Here is a 19,795-nt window from a genome sequence, read left to right on the forward strand (position 1 = left end):
TACTAATTTCCAAATTGTACACAAGAAACTAAAATTAAAATAATACAAGACTAACAAAGGCCAGAGGCTCCTGACTTGGGACAGGCGCAAAAATGCGGCGGGGTTAAACATGTTTGTGAGATCTCAACCCTCCCCCTATACCTCTAACCAATGTAGTAAAGTAAACGCATAACAATACGCACATTAAAATTCAGTTCAAGAGAAATCCGAGTCTGATGTCAGAAGATGTAACCAAAGAAAATAAACATATAGTATATCCTACATATTATGACGCTGTAAATATAACAATATAGTCATGTAAAATCAGGGCACGTTCAAACGTCTGCAACCTGTAAAATCAGTTCAAACAGGTATTTGTTTAAAGAATTTTATCGTGCATTCCATGTTAAATATATCATTTGAAATTTCTGTATGAATCATATTATATTTTCAGTATGGGGATTATGATCCAAGTTCATATAAACCTGGTATCTTGGCGAGTGAAGATCTGTTACCCCAGCGAGTGATAGACCAGTATCATATGACAGCTGAGATGTGGGAAGAAAGAATAAAAGAATGGTATGCTGATCATAGGGGGATGTCAAGGTGAGTTTTAGGTCATATCACTGCTGACGATAGGCTCTTTTATTTGACAGTGCCCTCAATAATTTGCAAGAAAACTGTACAGGACATGGATGCTAATCAACAGACTATCAAGGATTATTGAAGTCTTTGATATTTACATAGACAACCATGCACCATTAGTTTTTTTCAATCATTAATTTTCTATCTGAAGACGAGTAAGTAGTGTGATATCAAAAATTCTCTGAAAAAAAAGATCAAAGGAAAAATACACAAAAAAGCAATTTATAACATAAATTATGGGCTTGAAAGGAATGATATATTGATTGTGATGTAGTAAACAATTTTAATTGCACACATAAAGCTGTAAACCATTTTCTGTTGAATAAGTCTCTAGTTTATGAAAAATTTTATGTTCAAATTTTAACAGCAGACATATTTATGCCCTGTTGCAGCAAAAGGGGCATTAAGTTTAACCCTTGTACGTATATACATCCCTACATTGGTTTTCTGTTCTCTAACTGTAACCACAAAACATAGATCAAGTTTGAAATTTAGTTGTGTCACTTTTACCATTCTAGAATTATACCCCTTTAGGCCAGGATTTTTTAATTTGTTGGTTTACGGATCCGCCGACCTGATTTTGCCTATTTCCAGAATAAAAATAAAATTGACTTTTCATGCTTTTTCATTCCCGCCGACCCTAACAAATGCACTATCCCTGAAAAATAAATAAATTATCCTTTTTTTTATAAAATGAAATGCATTAATCACTAACATAATTGATAACACTTTCTGTTGTGAAAAAATGAAACTTCCAGTTTACGTTTCTAAAAATAGATAAATCAATTAATTATGACCTTGACATGTCGTTTGGACAAATATTTTTGTGGAACGAAACCCGTGTTTAAAACCAATTACACAATAAGTTCGTTTCTCTTATTTGTCAACAGTCCGTAAGATGCATCTTCTCATAGAAATAGACTTGTCCAAATGTGGACACTGGTGGAAGTTCAGGACATCAAGTTAAAGTACTGAATATTAACAGATCATTTAAAATTTTCTTGTTTCATAGATAATAAAAAAATTTCGTCCATTTGGATAAAAACGGGAATTCGTGACAACAGATTAACCCGATATTCTCGTTTTTTCCAGTGGACGAGTCTATTACGTTTTTGACGCGTGTGTTGAAAATTATTTTCTTACCACGCTTTTACATTTATTTCTTTATCAGTTTTCGTTCTTGAAGATCATTATTCACCAAGTTTTCTGGAATTGATTAAGAGCTATGTGAATTTGTCTTCCTTTATGAAATTTAATTACGTCTTTGTCCGTGCACCCCCTTTTTACGGGAAATTATTAGGCAATGTCATGCAATTTTTATTACAACTGAGCAATAATTTTTCATTAAACTAAAATTTAAGAAATGATGACAAAATAGGATAACAAACATATTATTAGAAAGGTGAAATATATATTTATTTTGCATATCAGTCTTCTGTCTTGAAAGATATTATTTTATTTTTTTCCCGACCGACCGACCCGACTTTTTCATGGAGAAAATCCGTAAACCAACAAATTAAAAAACCGTGGCCTTACAAACGATATAGCTGGATTTTTTTGTTTCCACTCTCTAAATTTAGTTTGTCTCAACTAAATGTTATGAAACTTATCCACTATGCTTATTACCATAAAGCAAAGATCAAGTTTGATTTTGGGTAGTGCCACTTTTACAATTCTAGAGTTTTGCAACTTTACATCTAACTGTAGTTTACCTCAACCAAACGATAAATGAAACTTATACACAATGCTTATTAAAACAAACAAAAAATCGTTTGGTAAATGATTTTCCCCAAATTTTATCAGGTTCTGCTACTTACGCAATAGATATTGATGAAAGGCTTTAATAAACCTGATCAAATTTTATTAAAATGTTTACTGCTGGGTCAATGATAATGGATAAAAAGAAATGTCACGTGTATAATATATTTTGAATCTGTTTTCAGAGATGAAGCTGAGATGGAATATTTAAAGATTGCTCAAGACTTAGAAATGTATGGTGTTAATTATTTCCAAATAAAAGTAAGCTAAACAAATACACATTACATGGTATAGTTTGAATTGAGTAGTTCAAGAACAATTAAAAGCTATTAGAAAATATACTGCCTAGGTGTCAGCATGTTGCAATATAGCTGTGTAATCATAACAACAACTTTGTCGAGGTCTAGTTGCAATATAGCTGTGTAACCATAGCAAATACAATCATATTAGGGTTATTTTTAGCTTAAAGTTATGGGGTTTTTTCATTGTTGAAGGCTATGACTTATAGTTGCTTAATTTGACTGTATTTTGACTCTTTTAGATAGATGTCACTGATAAACATACCATATCTATTATTTGAGATTTCTGACTTGGAACAATCATAATAAACATCATTGTTAAAATTTTATTTTGTGAGGTCTCAACTCTCAACCAATCTCCTTCCATCATGAAGAAAAAAAGTACAATAAAAAAGTCATTTTCAGCCAAAATTCTTTTATAGATTCGAGGTTTTGTTTTATGTGGATTTTTGTCTTTGAATAGTGTTTCAGAGTTAATTAATCACAAATCAGTGGAAATATTTTATTCAGGGGTATGTTTTTTTTCTATCATTAGAAATTTCATAAAAACTTATTCCCTACAAATAGTAGTACTTTCTTAGAATTCAGAAACTCAATATTAAAATTTCATTAATTGCAACATGGTATTCAGGAGTTAATGTATTTCCATTGAATGATGGAGATTTGGGGAGTAAATCAATGAGACAGCAACCCAATGACACAATAAAACCAAAAGACATCTAAGAGGTTAACATACAGTCTTCAACAATAGATATGTACCCACCAATATGTCATGCCGTAAACGTATAAAGTTTGATAAAGTTGTGAATCAATTTTACAGAGACTCGTTGAACTTCTCAAAATGAAAATATACATTAAGATCCAAAAAAGACAACCACCAATGAAATTCAAGATTTAGGACATGTGTCAGAACTGAACTCTTTATATTTCAGAATAAACGTAATACAGACTTGTGGTTAGGTGTTGATGCTAGTGGATTGAACGTTTATGAGCGTGATAATAAATTAACTCCTAAAATAACGTTCCCGTGGAGTGAAGTAAAGAATATATCATTTAAAGACAAAAAGGTTAGTAAAGGGTAGCAAAACCAGGAAATCAAATATCCTCGAAATTTTTCACAATCCACGAAATTGATACCCATGAAAAAAATGAATCCATGTAGTATATAAATAACAAGAAACACTTATGTACCACATCAACAAACGACAACTACTGATCATCCTTACTAAACTGTTTGACCATAGAGTAAATGACCCAGTCTGTTTATCCACTTTTGTTTGTCTGCCTGCACTTTATAGCCACAACTTTATGGAGAGTTTATCTTACACCCTAGATGTCTAATGTATTTTTAACATTCTTTTCAGTTTACAATCAAACCATTAGATAAGAAAACAAGTGATTTTGTATTTACTGCTCCTAAGCTACGGATCAATAAACTTGTAAGTATTTTTAATAGTATACTGTTATAATATGGAATAGAGGTAGTAAACTTGGTACATGTATTTATGACTGATATTGGATAGTTCAAATGCGTGGTTTATTAAATAGGTTTCAACATCACAAATGTGTTTATGGGTAGTCAGGAAAAATGTATGATGATGAAAGGGTCTTTATTTAAGAATTGTATACTTCTTTTTGTAAATTCATTGGGGTGTAAAAGCGTTGACCAAAGTATATTTTGTATTCATTCTAAAAAGGTGTGCACAGTCAATGCTTTTACAACCCTATGAAGTTACAAAAAGAAGCATTCAATACTTATAATTACATTTTCTAGCTAGGATTATGAAAACACGATTTTTTATCAAGTTTTTATTTAATTTACCTGTGCACTTAATTGTGGGACCTCATGTCATCATGAATAATAAATTTTATTATGTAATGAAGCTAAGTAAGGAATAACGCAAGATTGCAGTTATTAAACGTCAAAATAAAGAAGTACATCATTAATTGGATTTCTGAAGAAAAAAAATATTGATTTGGGGATGTACGGTGTGCCAAACAATGTCCATGCATTTACTCATGAACTGTTCAGCAAAAGCTTTTAAAATTTGTAAATATTGTTACTGATGACAAAATGGAGGTCAATTTTGATAGTGAAGATTTTCACCTTCACCGTTCAGGAGTTGTGGTTTATGAAAGATTGAAAATGGTGTTTCCAGTTGGAATTTTGTTCCATTACAATGATATTTTAACCGGTAGGGAACTATTTATCACTGTGCAATACTCACGGACTGCTGGTTTTATATTTACTTTAGGTACAATGTCTTAGAATTGTGTGTAGGCGATCCTGATTTTTTTATGTAAATACATAAGTTTATTTTCGTTATTAGAAGTGTATGTAGGCAAACATGAATTATATGTATAAAATTACATTTTTTTTAAAATTTATTTTAGGTATTAGAATTGTGTGTAGGCAATCATGAATTATTCATGAGAAGGAGGAGACCTGATTCAATGGAGATACAACAGATGAAAACTCATGCAAGAGAAGAAAAAGTCAGGAGACAGGTAATGTTTACCCTATTGTTCATGTACAGTTGAACATTGATAAACTGAAATAAAATTTGTATTGTACAGTTGAACCTCCATATAATGCTCAAACAGATTTTATCATGTACAGTTAACGTGGATGAGCTGATCTAATATGGACATTTTTCTTCTGATGAGCCATTGGTGTTATGACCAACAAACATTTAATATTCCATTCTGATTATTATAGAACATGTATAAAGCCTTTTGAAATGACGAAAATCATTCTGATCAATTTCATCACTTTAAAAGTTTTTTTTTAAATTGACAGTCACAACAAGTAAATCACTTATATGTTGGGTCAGTTATTATCCTCAAAATTAATTCATAGGAATAGAATATAAAGTGGGATATTTTTGTGAGGAATATATTTTTGATAATTATATAATTTTAAAGAAATTGTGAAAAAATTAACTTGCATTAACTTATATCAAAAACAGGCAAAATTAAGACTTTTTCCATTTAATTGTAAAATTTAAACTCTATAAAAATAAAGCTTTTTAGAGTGTCTGACTTTTCAACACATTAGGGTTTGAATGTATTACTAATTATTCTTGTTTTGTTGTATAATGCAGAGAGAATATCTTTTTCAAAATATTCATATCCACAGTAAAAACATCTACAAATAAAAGATTTTAAATACCTGTATTACAAAACGTGATATGAATTCAATTTAAAATTTATATTTTGTAGCAAGACCGTGCAAGATTAGCAAAAGAAAAGCAGTTGAAAGAGGAAGCTATAAGAGAGAAAGAAGATATGGAAAGAAAGTACTTACTGTTACAAGATGATGTGAGGAAGGCACAAGAAGAATTGGTACGCATTATTTGATTGGTCAATTGTTTTTATAGTGAAATGTTAGGCATGGTTTGATTTGTCACTTGTGTTTACAGTGAAATCTTGGTCAAAGTTTTACACAATTACTGGGATTACGTATTTAAGAAACATTGAATATATTTTTTATGAAGTTTCACAAAAATTTCTGAAAGAGGATCTATTCTTTGTATAGTTAAACCTACTATAAAGGTTACCTCTATAAAACAAATACCTGTCTGTTAAGGTCACTGTAATCTTGTCCCACTGTAGTAATCATGCATTTAGAACCTCAATTCAAAGGTCATCCATCTTATAAGGTTAGTTTTCTCTGGTCTTAAGGTTACCTCCATATGCAGGTAATACTGTATTTGTGAAAAAAAATAAACAAAAGATAAGGGGATCACTTCATTTGCTCAAACCCATCAAACATCAACCAGAGCTGACCATCATGAAACATAAATCGCACAAATGTATTGCTGAATGGTCCTCCCAATTAGCGACCTTTAATCCTCTTTGATGCAGACATGCTAAAGAACTAAATTTAAAAACTAAAGATTGCTTTATTTTAGATCCTTAACTCAGCTTGAAAAAAATATGAATGTTTACTTTATAAAATATACAACTGTCAATCTGAATCACCTGCATGTTTGATATTTGGTTTTCAGTTTGAAATACACTTTGTTTACTGTGGATTTGTTTATTTTCATGGATACCAATTTTTCGTGGATTGGGGAAACATTGTATTTTAGTGGATATTTGATTTATGTTTTTGCAAAACTATTAAACAACAAAAATAAGTTTCTAATGTAGAATAAAAATCAATCCACAGTATTCATCCAATTAATTTCTCATACTTAGGAATTATTCCTATAATGAATATGCATATTTTGACACAATGTCGTTAATTTCAGAAAAGATCCCAGGAAACAACAGAATTATTGGCAGAAAAAGCTGATTTGGCAGAAGCAGAGGCAAACCTGTTAAATCAGAAAACTTGTGAAACTGAGGCTGAAATACAAAGATTTAAAATGTCTGCTGTTAAGGTAACAAAACATTATGTAAAGGGTATCCAAGGTAGTACCGAGGGTAAAGTTTGCCAGCCTTGATGGTCGAGAGACCCGCGGTACTCCGCACTGGTCTTACATGCGGCTCCTTGATGAAAAATTCTCATCCGTAAATCTAATGACCTATTTATTTTCTGAAAATTTTTACCCATATTCTATATTTCTTTTGGAGAGAATTGAAATAAAGTTTTAAAACAATTACATTGATTGATTGATTGTTGGTTGCTTAACATCCAGTGGCAAATATTTCATGCATGTTCAGGACAATAAAACAATTACATGTAAGGCCGTTTTTATTTAATAAGTTAGTTTACGGACATCAGCCCAAAAAACTTCGGGTAGGAGGAGGGGAAAAAAATAAATTTAAACTAGATCTTTCCAGTTTTTGTTTTTTTACTTGGTTTACGGATATCAGCCACAAAAAAATAGGGTAGGAGGAAAAAAAAATTAATTTAAACTTGATTGAAAAGACTTATTTATAGTTCTGTAAAACTTGAAAAGCCTTTTGATAATACCTTTTATTCAGCATCTTTTGTAGGTTTTGTGGAATTAATAAATGCGACAACAAAAACAAATCACATAGAACAAGTCAATATTAAAAGATAAAGGCAAATCTAAGAGCATATTGCATGTCAACACCTATAAGGACAGAGCATATCAGACAGTATTTAAAAGTATACACAGAAATTTACTGTCAGGAGCCTGTAATTCAGTGGTTTAATATTGTTTGTTGGTGTGTTACATATTTGTTAATTTTTTTTAGTACATTTTTTTACATTTAATTAGGCTGTTTGTTTTCTCACGTAAATTGTTTTACATTTGTCATTTTGGGGCCTTTTATAGCTTATGCGGTATGGGCTTTGCTCATTGAAGAAGGCTGTACAGTGATCTATAGTTATTAATTTCTGTGTCATTTGGTCTCTTTATGAAAAATCATCTCATTGGCAAACACACCACATCTTTTTTATATGTATCAACCCTATAAACATATATCTGACAGACAAAGATTTGTATTAAGTGAAATATGCAATTGATGAAAGCAGTATATATGTTTTTAATTATTAAAAACAAATGTAAATTGTTATTTTTTTCTTTTTTGCCCGACTTTGAGGGCATTTCTGGTATTTGGAATGTTTCCTTGGTCCAAACATGATTGACGAAGGCATTTCACAAATTTTTTGTCTGATAATATTGAATTGTTTAGGACGTCCACATCCAGATGGATGTACACTGGTTCATTCATAGTAAACAAACCATGCCCTGATATCGTCTGGTTCCTAAACGGAAGTCAGGGTTTAAGGATGCGCAAACACGTGAACAGCTAACCAGTCACGTTTCCGGTGCACTGGTTCACGATTTTTTAATGCAGTAATAGGAACCAGAATTACGAAACGTAAACACAAAAATACCGTTTAAAATTTTCTTAGTAAATCGATAAATATGAGGTCGGCGGAAATAATTTTTAAGGGCAAATGTGCGTTTATTTTTATTTGAATTAGCGAAAATTCGGGTCGGCGGATCCGTAAACCAACTTATTTAATAAAAACGGCCTAAGTTGTGTATTTTAATAATGTAGATTTAGAATTTTTTGTGCACATTTATTTTTTCATTGAATTATCAAAAATGAGAAAATTATTTTGATTTCAATACATGGTGGGTCTCATTGGGGTCTAAGCGTGACGTGGGATTGCGGATTTTTTGTAAGCGAGACACTTGAAAGTCAAATTATTGTGTCGTGAAAACGGGAAATGAGGTCTAGCGGGATCCAGGAAATGACAAAAAAATGAGAATTGTTTACGTACATAGTGTAATCGGGATACAGGAATCTGACAAAACAGTTAGCGGGATTCGGGATCGGAACCCCCCAACTAGACCCCCTACATGCTGCATACAAATAGTGCTATCAAGATTTAAAATGCATGTTTTTTAAAAGTTTTTGCCATACCTATTTTGGTTGAAATTTTTACAATGATAAAAAAGAATTTACAGGAGCAGATTTTCTCTATGTCCTGAAAATTCATTAATTGTATAAAGTGCACATAGAAAAGCTGGATTTTTTTTTAGAAGAATTTATGTTGAAAAAGAATCACCCTTCAATGATTTTCATGCTGCAGTATATTCCATGTTGCATCACACATATTATTGATCTGATATGTTAAAGTAACCAATCATCATGTAATTATAAATCCTCTATGTCCTCTATATTCAGACAGAGGAAGAGAGAATGTTAATGGAGTATAGAGCCAGAGAGGCTGAGATGATTGCTACAAAGCTGTTAGAGGACTCAGAAAGAAGGTATTGGACGTTGACTCAAATGAGTAAATTTTTTCTTTCATTTTTTTACATAAATAAGGCCGTTAGTTTTCTCGTTTGAATTGTTTTACCTTTTCTTATCGGAGCCTATTATAGCGGACTATGCGGTATGGGCTTTGCTCATTGTTGAAGGCCGTACAGTGACCTATAGTTGTCATTTTGGTCTTTTGTGGATAGTTGTCTCATTGGCAATTATACCACATCTTCTTTTTTATAAAACTGATTGTATTTATTAACACCCTGCAAACAACATTTTTTGAGAGTTTATAGGAATGCCCCTGTCTATCCATGTGCTTTGTTAGAAAACTTGAGAATGGAAAAGGGGAATGTTTCAAAGGGATAACAACATGACCAAAGATCTGAAAACACCCCATTGATAGATTCTCAACACAGCGGGGGAAAAATGCACTCATATAAACTTCTTTTTAGTAACTTCACATTCACACAACATTACCTAATTATGTGGATAAAGGAATATAATCTTGATCCTTAATTCATAAGTAATCCTTTATTCATAAGGGGAGATAATCAAATTCAATATTGTAAAAAGAAGTTATTTATAAAAAAGAAGATGTGGTATGATTGCCAATGAGACAACTGTCCACAAGAGACCAAAATGACGCAGACATTAACAACTATAGGTCACCATAAGATCAAAAAGAAGTTATTTGCATACTTCATACAAGATTTACTACCCAATATAATTTTATGGCAGATTGCATGGTGTAGACCAGAAATAACATCCTAATCCTCTTCTTTATGTTTTAAGTGTATATTATATTTTGGATTTTGTCCTGCTCAGAGATTGATGTTTTGTTCACCCTTGTTATGATGACATTTTTTTGTGCAACACTTTTTTTGTTGGTAATCTACACACACTTGAGCAAGGGAACTTCAGGAGTTGATGGGATAATAAAAGGTATTAACGAGAGCAAAATGCATTAAAACAAGGGAAAGCTGTATTGTCTGAGAAGATAAGTTTTAAAATAAATTTGAGTTGGCTTAAGGAAACATTTATGTTTGCAAATAGGGAAAAGAGCTAATTAATTTTATGCATTTAAAAAAAATAATCATATTTATAATTTATAATGTATATTTATTTTCAGAGCAAAAGAAGCTGAACAATTAAAGGTAGATTTATTACAGTCTAGGATGGCAGAAAAGATGGCCAAAGAGAGGCTGATGGAAATAACCAGGAGTAATGTTTATCAGGTTTGTTTGTTATGATTCTCCATAAAATTAGGAGCACCTCCTAATCATGTTTTTGTAAAGAACATGGTTATGGTTTAATAAAATTAGCTTTTTATCTTGCATTTTGCAAGAATTTCTACTAATGTAGATAAATATGATAAAAATTGAATGAGAACTTATGGTGGTTTCAAATTAGATATATTTTTTTTAGCCATTTAGCATTTTTGTAGAATTTGATTTCTTTTTTTTCTGAAATTCAACAAGACAAAAAGCAGAGTTGAGTCTTTGAAGGCACATGAAGTATGGAAACACATGTACCAATATTTTTTTTTAAATAAGATCACAATTTGATTTCAATGGCGTGTAATCTTCATTTGTTTTTTCACATATTTTTCCATACTGCAGTTTCTTTGAACTAAAATTGATCTTGCTTTCAAGTTTGCCATTAAAAAAGTCTCTAAATAGTCTGTTGTACACATAACATTACAAAGAAATGTACAAGAAATATTTGGATCTACTTTTAGAGTTATATAAATATATTCATACACAGTCCAGGCTCAATGAGTCAAAGTCATGGGGACCAAACTTAGGTCTTTTAATTTGGTCCAAAATTATCATAGGTAAACTGTCATCTACAAACATATTTTTTTGGCATTTTGGCAAATAAAAAGTTTACATGACATGTTCATTCTTATTCAAATATTTCTTATCAGTCTTAATTTTTTTCTTTTCCTTAAAATTTTTCTTGCAATTAGAACTTTGACACACCAAGGTTATTGTAAAAGTATGTTCAATATTTATTGAGTAAGATTTAGATTCAGAATCAAACAAGTTTGATTTATCAGAGAAAAATACCTACTTTGTCCAAACTAGAAATTTAGCTTTACTGAAAAATACATTGAGTTATCAGAGTTTTCGACACAACGACATTCTACTGTAGAATTAGCAACAGTTTTATACTGAAATAATTATGTATGCCTATGTGTTTGCTGTGATTCTTTCCTGCTATATATATTTATATGTGTAATTCTCTCCAACACTATACATGTATATCTTTACATTTATAGCAATACTGGACTGATTTCTGTCTTCCGTTATATAATACACAGGTTCAAGTATGCACTTAGGACATTTGTTTTGTATAAAGCACTGCAGATTCACTGGCGGATCTAGAAATTTTCATAAGTGGGGCCCAATGACTGCATAAGAGGGGGCCCGCTCCAGTCACGCTTCAGTGATTCCCTATATAAGCAACCAAATTTTTTCCCCAAAATTGGGGGGCCATGCCCCCCCCCTAAATCCGCCTCTGAGATTGTTCAATTTTATGTTTTTTATATGCCCGTTTAAAGGACGTATTATGGTATACCATTGCCCGTCTGTCCATCCATCCCTCAGCTGTCAACATGTTTGATATTAACTCAAAAATGCTTTATTTCATCCTATCTTATACAGTAAAGTAAATATACTCTAATATATGAGGGGGCCTAACAAGTTCAAATCTGTATCACAAACCTGTCAACACTGCGGATACCGGCATGTAGCAAGTGACTAGACTCCTATCTTAATTAAGTTATTTCTCCAATAAAACTGACCAACACATAACATATAACACATAACAGCCAATAGTATCTAATCTACTCTAAACAAACCTTTTTTTATAGTGAATTTTTACATTGATAGTAAGGAAATGCCATGATTTCCCCATGTTTACAGTAAAAATCATCTGATAATTTTGCATGTGAAATAAATTTGATAATTTTACTCCCCTGACATCAATCAACTAAGAGCAATGCTGTTGATTCAAAACAACTTGGGAATGAGTTGAAAAATATATAATTTACATTAAAAAAAAATACCACTGTGGTCAATGAAATATTGATGAAATCAATTATTGAAATTTATTCATTTTGTGACCAAACTGCACTGATAATTAACTCATGTGCTACATACTTGATAATGCAGCATTTTTGTATTGATGTGTTGTTCAGTCACTTATTGAATATGTTTCTATACTGTTAATTCAGTAATTATTGCAAAGTTTTTAATATTGCAAATTATGCGACTGGTTGAGAATTGCAATAATAAGAACTCAAATTTTTGATATCTAACCAATATATCTGTATGCAGCTTAAGGGGGCTATATTGGTACATATAAATCAATTTTTATGCCCCACCTACGATAGTAGAGGGGCATTATGTTTTCTGGTCTGTGCGTCCGTTCGTCCGTTCGTTCGTCCGTTCGTCCGTTCGTCCGTCTGTCCCGCTTCAGGTTAAAGTTTTTGGTCAAGGTAGTTTTTGATGAAGTTGAAGTCCAATCGACTTCAAACTTGGTACACATGTTCCCTATGATATGATCTTTCTAATTTTAATGCCAAATTAGAGATATTACCCCAATTTCACGGTCCACTGAACATAGAAAATGATAGTGCGAGTGGGGCATTCGTGTACTGAGGACACATTCTTGTTTTTTCTAATATAGGAATTAGCTATATTTTTCTATAAATAAACTTTATCCTATACCTAATAGAAAAATGAAATAAAAATATGGGGTCACCGTTCATTTAAGCTCACAATCTGCCTCCGAAAGAAGCATACATTTTTGTTAATGTCCTTTTTTTCTGTTGAACTAATAGGAGAAATAGAGGTAATATTGAAATGAAAAAAGAACTTTTAAATTACAGAAATCGCTTAAATTTTAAAATTATTTAGTTTATGAACAGCTAATTCGAAAACAATAAAAAAAAAAAAGGTCACCGATGAGTTAAAAAGATATTTCAATTTTAATGCCAAAAAATGGCATGTTTCCACCAAAGGGAGATAATTTGGAGCTTTTTCAATGATGTAAACATTTTAAAAGTCATCTGGGACCAAACCGAATTGATTTTTTTGGTTGATTTTTGTACCACATCATAAAGTAATAACTAATAGTGTAATAAATAAAATTTGTAATGAAAAAACAAATGTTTAATTTTTCGCTGAATTTGTTGTACCCGCGAGCCTCCTTAACCACAAATCGCAATATTTAATCTCATTTTTGTCCATTTTGCAAAAATTGCAATAATACATGCATGCAATAATTTCTGAAGTGACTGTATTTGAAATCTTTCATTAGTTGTTTAATATAGAATAAAATTAATACATGAAAAGGGATCGTTTACCACCTAAACAACTATAATAATTTTGTGTGATTTCGCCAACATCAGTATTTATATTTGTGGTTTACCTGTACACACAGAATCCATGAAAATTGATATATCTCAAAAATAATGAGTCCACAATTATGATTAAAAATAAGATTTGACCAGAATTTAATTAGATAAAATTTCAATAATGTGCCAGTTGTACAAAAAGATTCAATCTGCAGTGTTTTATACTCAATGAATCTATTTTTCTGTTCTTGCTTTATTTGCTATTATATGTGCCAAATGGTTTTTGTACTATTTTGTGGTTGAATGTATAAAGTTATAAAATAGCGATTTTGTCAATATCAGGTTCTCTTTATCTGTATATGAGTCAATTTTATTGATTCTTGAAGAAATATATTCAATTTGTTAATTTTTTTTATGTACTGGTATATGATTTTTAATTCCAAAAATTTTGCAATGTCTTTATTATTGCAAAAATTGTGACTGTTAAATTTGTAAGATTAAAACTAAAAAAAATTATTTTGAAAGTGTTTTAAAATTGTATGTTTGTATGCTGCATTTCGTAAAATTTTAATAATTTATTTTGCATTTTATCGCGAATGTTTGATAATTGCAATAATAAATGCTCACAAAGGTTTTTGAATTTAGATATCATATCAGTAATTAGAATCATTTATGTCGGAAGTAATTTACAAAATATGTCCAATATATTTGTAAATATTTGTTTCTTTAAATGCTTGTCTGCACTGCATCAATTCTGGATTTTGATTTGTTTAAAAAAAAAAATTGTATTGTTGGTTTTATTTTGGATTTTTTTTTCTAGTTTGTTTATTCTTTTCAAAACTGCATGACAAAAACTTAGTAGATTTCTTTTAAAAACAAGAACAGATATTATCATACAGTATTTTTGTTTCACAGAAAAAATACATACATGAAGTGAGTCTGAGTATAACACTCAGAGATAACGACAGAAGAGAAAAAAAAACTTATTTAACAAATTTAACACTACACCTTTTTATAAAAAAAATTGCTATTCAATCTAAAACCATGTTTTTCTTAGATAAGAGTGATTTATTTAATATTAGGTTTTCATTACATGTAGAGATGGATGGGTTGTACAGGGATAAGTGAACATAGGAATCCGTATGGGGAAGGAAGTGGAAGACAGAGGGTGGGAGCTGGGGAAGAGGGGCAGATAAAAATAGGAACATGCTAGACAGAATTACATGTCCATTTCTTCTTGGGGGGGGGGGGGAAGTAAGAGAATAGGGGAGTAATATTAATCAAGGAACCCCTGTGTTCACCCCTACTACATGTATGTTATATAGTTAAAAATAAAAGATACATCACACACAGTATAAAATGTCATAAAAAAAATTAGCAATAGACCTTATCCCATGCTTAATACTATTTGATTGATATATTTCAGCCCTCATATCAACTGCCAGAATTGACATCAGATATAACAACAGATCTTACTGACGCTGAGCTCGGAGGAGATTTGTTTGGAGTTGGTGATATGGATCAACTCTCACTTGAAATTGAGAAGGAAAGGTAAAAAAAAATTGTACTTTTAAAAAAAAAAATAATGTATATATTTTTTTAACAGCAATAAGGATGGTTACTACATAGAAACTGATTTGTGTATGTTTTAATTGAAGCTAACTGTATCATGTCATGTATATATGCTTCTTCCACAAGAAAAATGTTTTGTGATGAATTTTACTTACTTAAGTATTCACAAATATTTATCACTAGAATGTTTTTAAGAAATAATTCATGGAAGCCATAGATTGTTGGAAATTTACACATGGCCTGGGCCGTGATATTCGAATTTTATCCTGAGCGTTAGCGAGGGATAAAATGAACTAATATCACGGCCCAGGCCATGTGTAAATTTCCAACAATCTATGGCTTCCATGAATTATTTCGATTCTAATAGAACAAATACGGTCATTAAAAAACTGAAGCGATGGTAGGTATGCTGTGTGTGTGGCTGTTCTTTTTTTACTCCCGGTTCGATAAAGCTCAAATATTCATAAAATCTGTAGCTTGCATGGATTGTTTAGTGAATAACCGCTAGAAAAAAAAATCTGTTTAATTATTTAAATTCACAAACCCAACATTTGCCATTTTTAATTTACATGTTTTTCTCGTAAGCTACCGTCAAATCCAAAGTTGACATTTTGTAACTAAGGAGCCGCCATGTCGACTTGCTGAAATCAGTAAATATGCGAAAAATGCAATAGAATAGAAAATAAAACAAAACCTACCTTACAAATCAATTTTAATACAATATTATACGAATTTCGATGGTTCACTTTTCAGAAAACGTTCAACTGTAGCGTTTTCATTTGTATGACGTCATGTTTTGAAATGATTTAAATGCGTCAAAAACATTAAAAGACTTTCGCGAAATTTTATTTTATTTTTATTCTGTTGATTTCTCCAAGCTCTTGTGCATTAATTCTTTTTATTATGCATCCGAATTAGAATAAGTTATTTTGTCTTTTTTAACTGCAATTTAAAAAAAAATAAAATCGGCAAATGGTTTACAAATAGGTTCCAATACATGTGGATTTACGTGGGAAGTATTTTGTAACAGTCATTATTATGTATATCTCTGAGTCTGCGCTAAGTATAGATGTATGGAGAATTTTATCACGGTGTTGTTTACAAAGCGAAAGAAGCACGTCATATTAGAATAATAGACAACTTAGACAACTTTGATAGCCATAGAAGTAAGATTACTGTATCACTAGCCTGTCAACACTGAGGTTATTAGTTAGAACCCTGTACATGGTAGATGAACTCGACTCTAATTTTAATAGACTCAGATTGTCTGTTTTTCTGCTGAAGTTCAGTGGTTCTCTCTGGGCATTCAGGCGTCCTCAACCAATTTTTTTACCGCTGATAAATAGCCAGTAGTGCTACAAGTGCCATCAACATGATCGTTAAATTTAAATATGATGATTATAACTATTTTTGTAAATTCAGGGTGGAATACATGGAGAAGTCTAAACATCTCCAAGACCAGCTACGAGAACTGAAAACTGAAATAGAAGTGCTTAAAGTAGAGGAAAATGAAACAGATTATGACAGATTACACGAGGATGGTATACAGAGAGGAGATAGTAAATATTCCACACTCAGACAGGTAAATAAATTTACAATTTGGAGATGTAAATATAAGGAGATGTGGTATTATTGCCAATGAGAAAACTATTTACCGAAGACAAAAAGATTACGATGTAAATAACTACAAACTCACTGTTATGCATTGAACTATGCATGAGCCACATTCATACTAGTTAAAAAAAAAAAAAAAAAAAAACCAACATGGCAAAATGTCAAACAAATCAAAATAAAAACCAACAGCCAGATTATTGATAAAAACAATAAAAGAAAAAACAAATACAGCAAATGGCAACCATGGATAACATCTGCACTTGTGTAATTCATATTCAGAGAGGGAAAACTAAATTAGATATCTATCTGGTGATGAACATGATTGATAGTAAACTATATGCTCAGAGAGGAAGACTGACACATGTTAGATGTACATGTATTTAGTAAGAAATCTCCAGAATAAGTGTGTATAAGTGACGTAGTAGTGTCTTAATTAGCAACTCAAAACCCAAACTGCATAATCAGCAATATTAAAGGCCCATATGTCAAAATGTGAGCACTTCAAATGAGAATACCAACAGTCTTATTTATAACAAAACAATTAAGGAAAAAAGTATGACAACAGGAAAACAATGACAACTACGCTAATAAGAAATTATTGCCTTTTTTACTCAGCAACTACAAGTCATGGCGTCTTGATATATGAGAACAAGCTTCATCTGTTGACCGTGTGGCATTTTCTCTCTCACTTTAATAATCTGCTTCCTATTTACAAAAAGCATATATAAACAATATCTGTACGTTGTTGGATAATATAAAATTTATTTGTACTACCTTAACGTACCTTTAGAAACAGAGAGAAAAGTGAGGCTCATAGAAACTTTCCCTTGTTTGATAGTGAGCTCAAAATCATTTGATATTTTCCTACAATATATGAATATTGTTTTTATTCTGCATTTAACATTTATTCTTGAAAGTACATCACAAAGTTTATTTATCTTCAAATCTTAATTATATGTTTGTCTATTTCAGGCCAAAGCCAATACAACCTCGTCTAGAGTAGCTTTCTTTGAACAGTTATGATAACTGTTATATAACTAATCAGTATTTGGTGCCAGAAAGTATTTCTTTGTATTGAATGTGATTCATTGCTATTATTGAGTAGAATTGTTGGATATAGTACTTTGAGAATAACATTATGATAATAATCCACCAGAATATATTTTATAATTTTAAAATATTAAATGTGTGTCCTAAATAAACTTTAATCATGTAATGGCATTTAAATGGTATATATAAAGTTTAAAAAGGCAATAATTTATTAACTACAGCATGAACTTGTTGTGCTGACATTTATGACGAGGAAAACAACACAATTCACAACCTTGGTTGGAAACAAAAATTGTGTATAAACCATATTTTGAGACTGTTGTATGACAATGTGCTATTAAAATGTAAAAATATGCATGGAGAATGGTAACAGTACTGTTAAAATTTTCACACAATTTTGGTTGAAAATACACAGAATTTTTGAAGAAAATATGAAATATGAAAGTCTAGATGGTTTCCTTGAATTCTGTAGGATTTAATTTTTTAAGTAATTTTTTTTTTCTATTCTTTTTATTTTAGCCCAAAAAATATTCTCTATTCTGTATTGTATTTTTGCCATTTTTTCTGTAGTTTAGGTTCATTTTCTCTGTTCTGTAAACCCCATCCAGACCCTGAACTATGGGACACACATGAAATGAGTTTTTCATTTTTATACTGAAATATTTATATTTTACATTTTATAATGTTATGTGTGTTTATATATGAAACCAAACGTGTAAAGTGTCAATATTTGTGCTAACACTGCCAAAATATGAAGTTTTTTTAGCTCACCTGTCCCGAAGGGACAAGTGAGCTTATGCCATCACTTGGCGTCCGTCGTCTGTCGTCCGTCGTCTGTCGTCGTAAACTATTTCAAGAATCTTCTCCTCTGAAACTACTGGGCCAAATACTTTCAAACTTTAACTGAATGTTCCTTAGGGTATCTAATTTATAAATTGTATCCGAAGTTTTGATCTATCAACAAACATGGTCGCCATTGCTAAAAATAGAACATAGGGGTCAAATGCAGTTTTTGGCTTATAACTCAAAAACCAAAGCATTTAGAGCAAATCTGACATGGGGTAATATTGTTTATCAGGTCAAGATCTATCTGCCCTGAAATTTTCAGATGAATCAGACAACCCGTTGTTGGGTTGCTGCCCCTGAATTGGTAATTTTAAGGAAATTTTGCTGTTTTTGGTTATTATCTTGAATATTATTATAGATAGAGATAAACTGTAAACAGGAATAATGTTCAGCAAAGTAAGATTTACAAATAAGTCAACATGACGGAAATGGTCAGTTGACCCCTTTAGGAGTTATTGCCCTTTATAGTCAATTTTTAACCATTTTTCGTAAATCTTAGTAATCTTTTACAAAAATCTTCTCCTCTGAAACTACTGGGCCAAATACTTCCAAACTTTAACTGAATGTTCCTTAGGATATCTAGTTTGTAAATTGTATCCGAAGTTATGATCTATCAACAAACATGGTCGCCATTGCTAAAAATAGAACATAGGGGTCAAATGCAGTTTTTGGCTTATAACTCAAAAACCAAAGCATTTAGAGCAAATCTGACGTTGGGTAATATTGTTTATCAGGTCAATTTCTATCTGCCCTGAAATTTTCAGATGAATCAGACAACCTGTTGTTGGGAATCAGACAACCTGTTGTTGGGTTGCTGCCCCTGAATTGATAATTTTAAGGAAATTTTGCTGTTTTTGTTTATTATCTTGAATATAATTATAGATAGAAATAAACTGTAAACAGCAATAATGTTCAGCAAAGTAAGATCTTCAATTAAGTCAATTTGACCAAAATTGTCAATTGACCCCTT

General features: G+C 31.2%; 1 protein-coding gene across 2 annotated transcripts in view; it reads left to right on the forward strand.

Annotated features, from left to right (window-relative positions):
• Nucleotides 1-18,737, forward strand: part of LOC143076764 (merlin-like) — a 28,366-nt gene extending 9,629 nt beyond the window's left edge. The window contains exons 4-16 of one of the 2 annotated variants that reach the window (XM_076252628.1): nt 434-585; nt 2,568-2,643; nt 3,614-3,748; nt 4,046-4,120; nt 5,076-5,189; nt 5,904-6,026; nt 6,938-7,069; nt 9,300-9,385; nt 10,510-10,615; nt 11,662-11,709; nt 15,170-15,294; nt 16,738-16,897; nt 17,902-18,737. In XM_076252628.1, coding sequence (XP_076108743.1) covers nt 434-585; nt 2,568-2,643; nt 3,614-3,748; nt 4,046-4,120; nt 5,076-5,189; nt 5,904-6,026; nt 6,938-7,069; nt 9,300-9,385; nt 10,510-10,615; nt 11,662-11,709; nt 15,170-15,294; nt 16,738-16,897; nt 17,902-17,952 — 1,383 coding nt within the window. In that variant the 3' untranslated portion in view covers nt 17,953-18,737. The remainder of the gene's footprint in view (nt 1-433; nt 586-2,567; nt 2,644-3,613; nt 3,749-4,045; nt 4,121-5,075; nt 5,190-5,903; nt 6,027-6,937; nt 7,070-9,299; nt 9,386-10,509; nt 10,616-11,661; nt 11,710-15,169; nt 15,295-16,737; nt 16,898-17,901) is intronic. The other variant, XM_076252629.1, reaches the window with a different exon arrangement.
• The last annotated feature ends 1,058 nt before the right edge of the window (nt 18,738-19,795 follow it).

The sequence above is a fragment of the Mytilus galloprovincialis genome, chromosome 5, assembly GCF_965363235.1.
Source record: "Mytilus galloprovincialis chromosome 5, xbMytGall1.hap1.1, whole genome shotgun sequence".
NCBI lineage: Eukaryota > Metazoa > Mollusca > Bivalvia > Mytilida > Mytilidae > Mytilus > Mytilus galloprovincialis.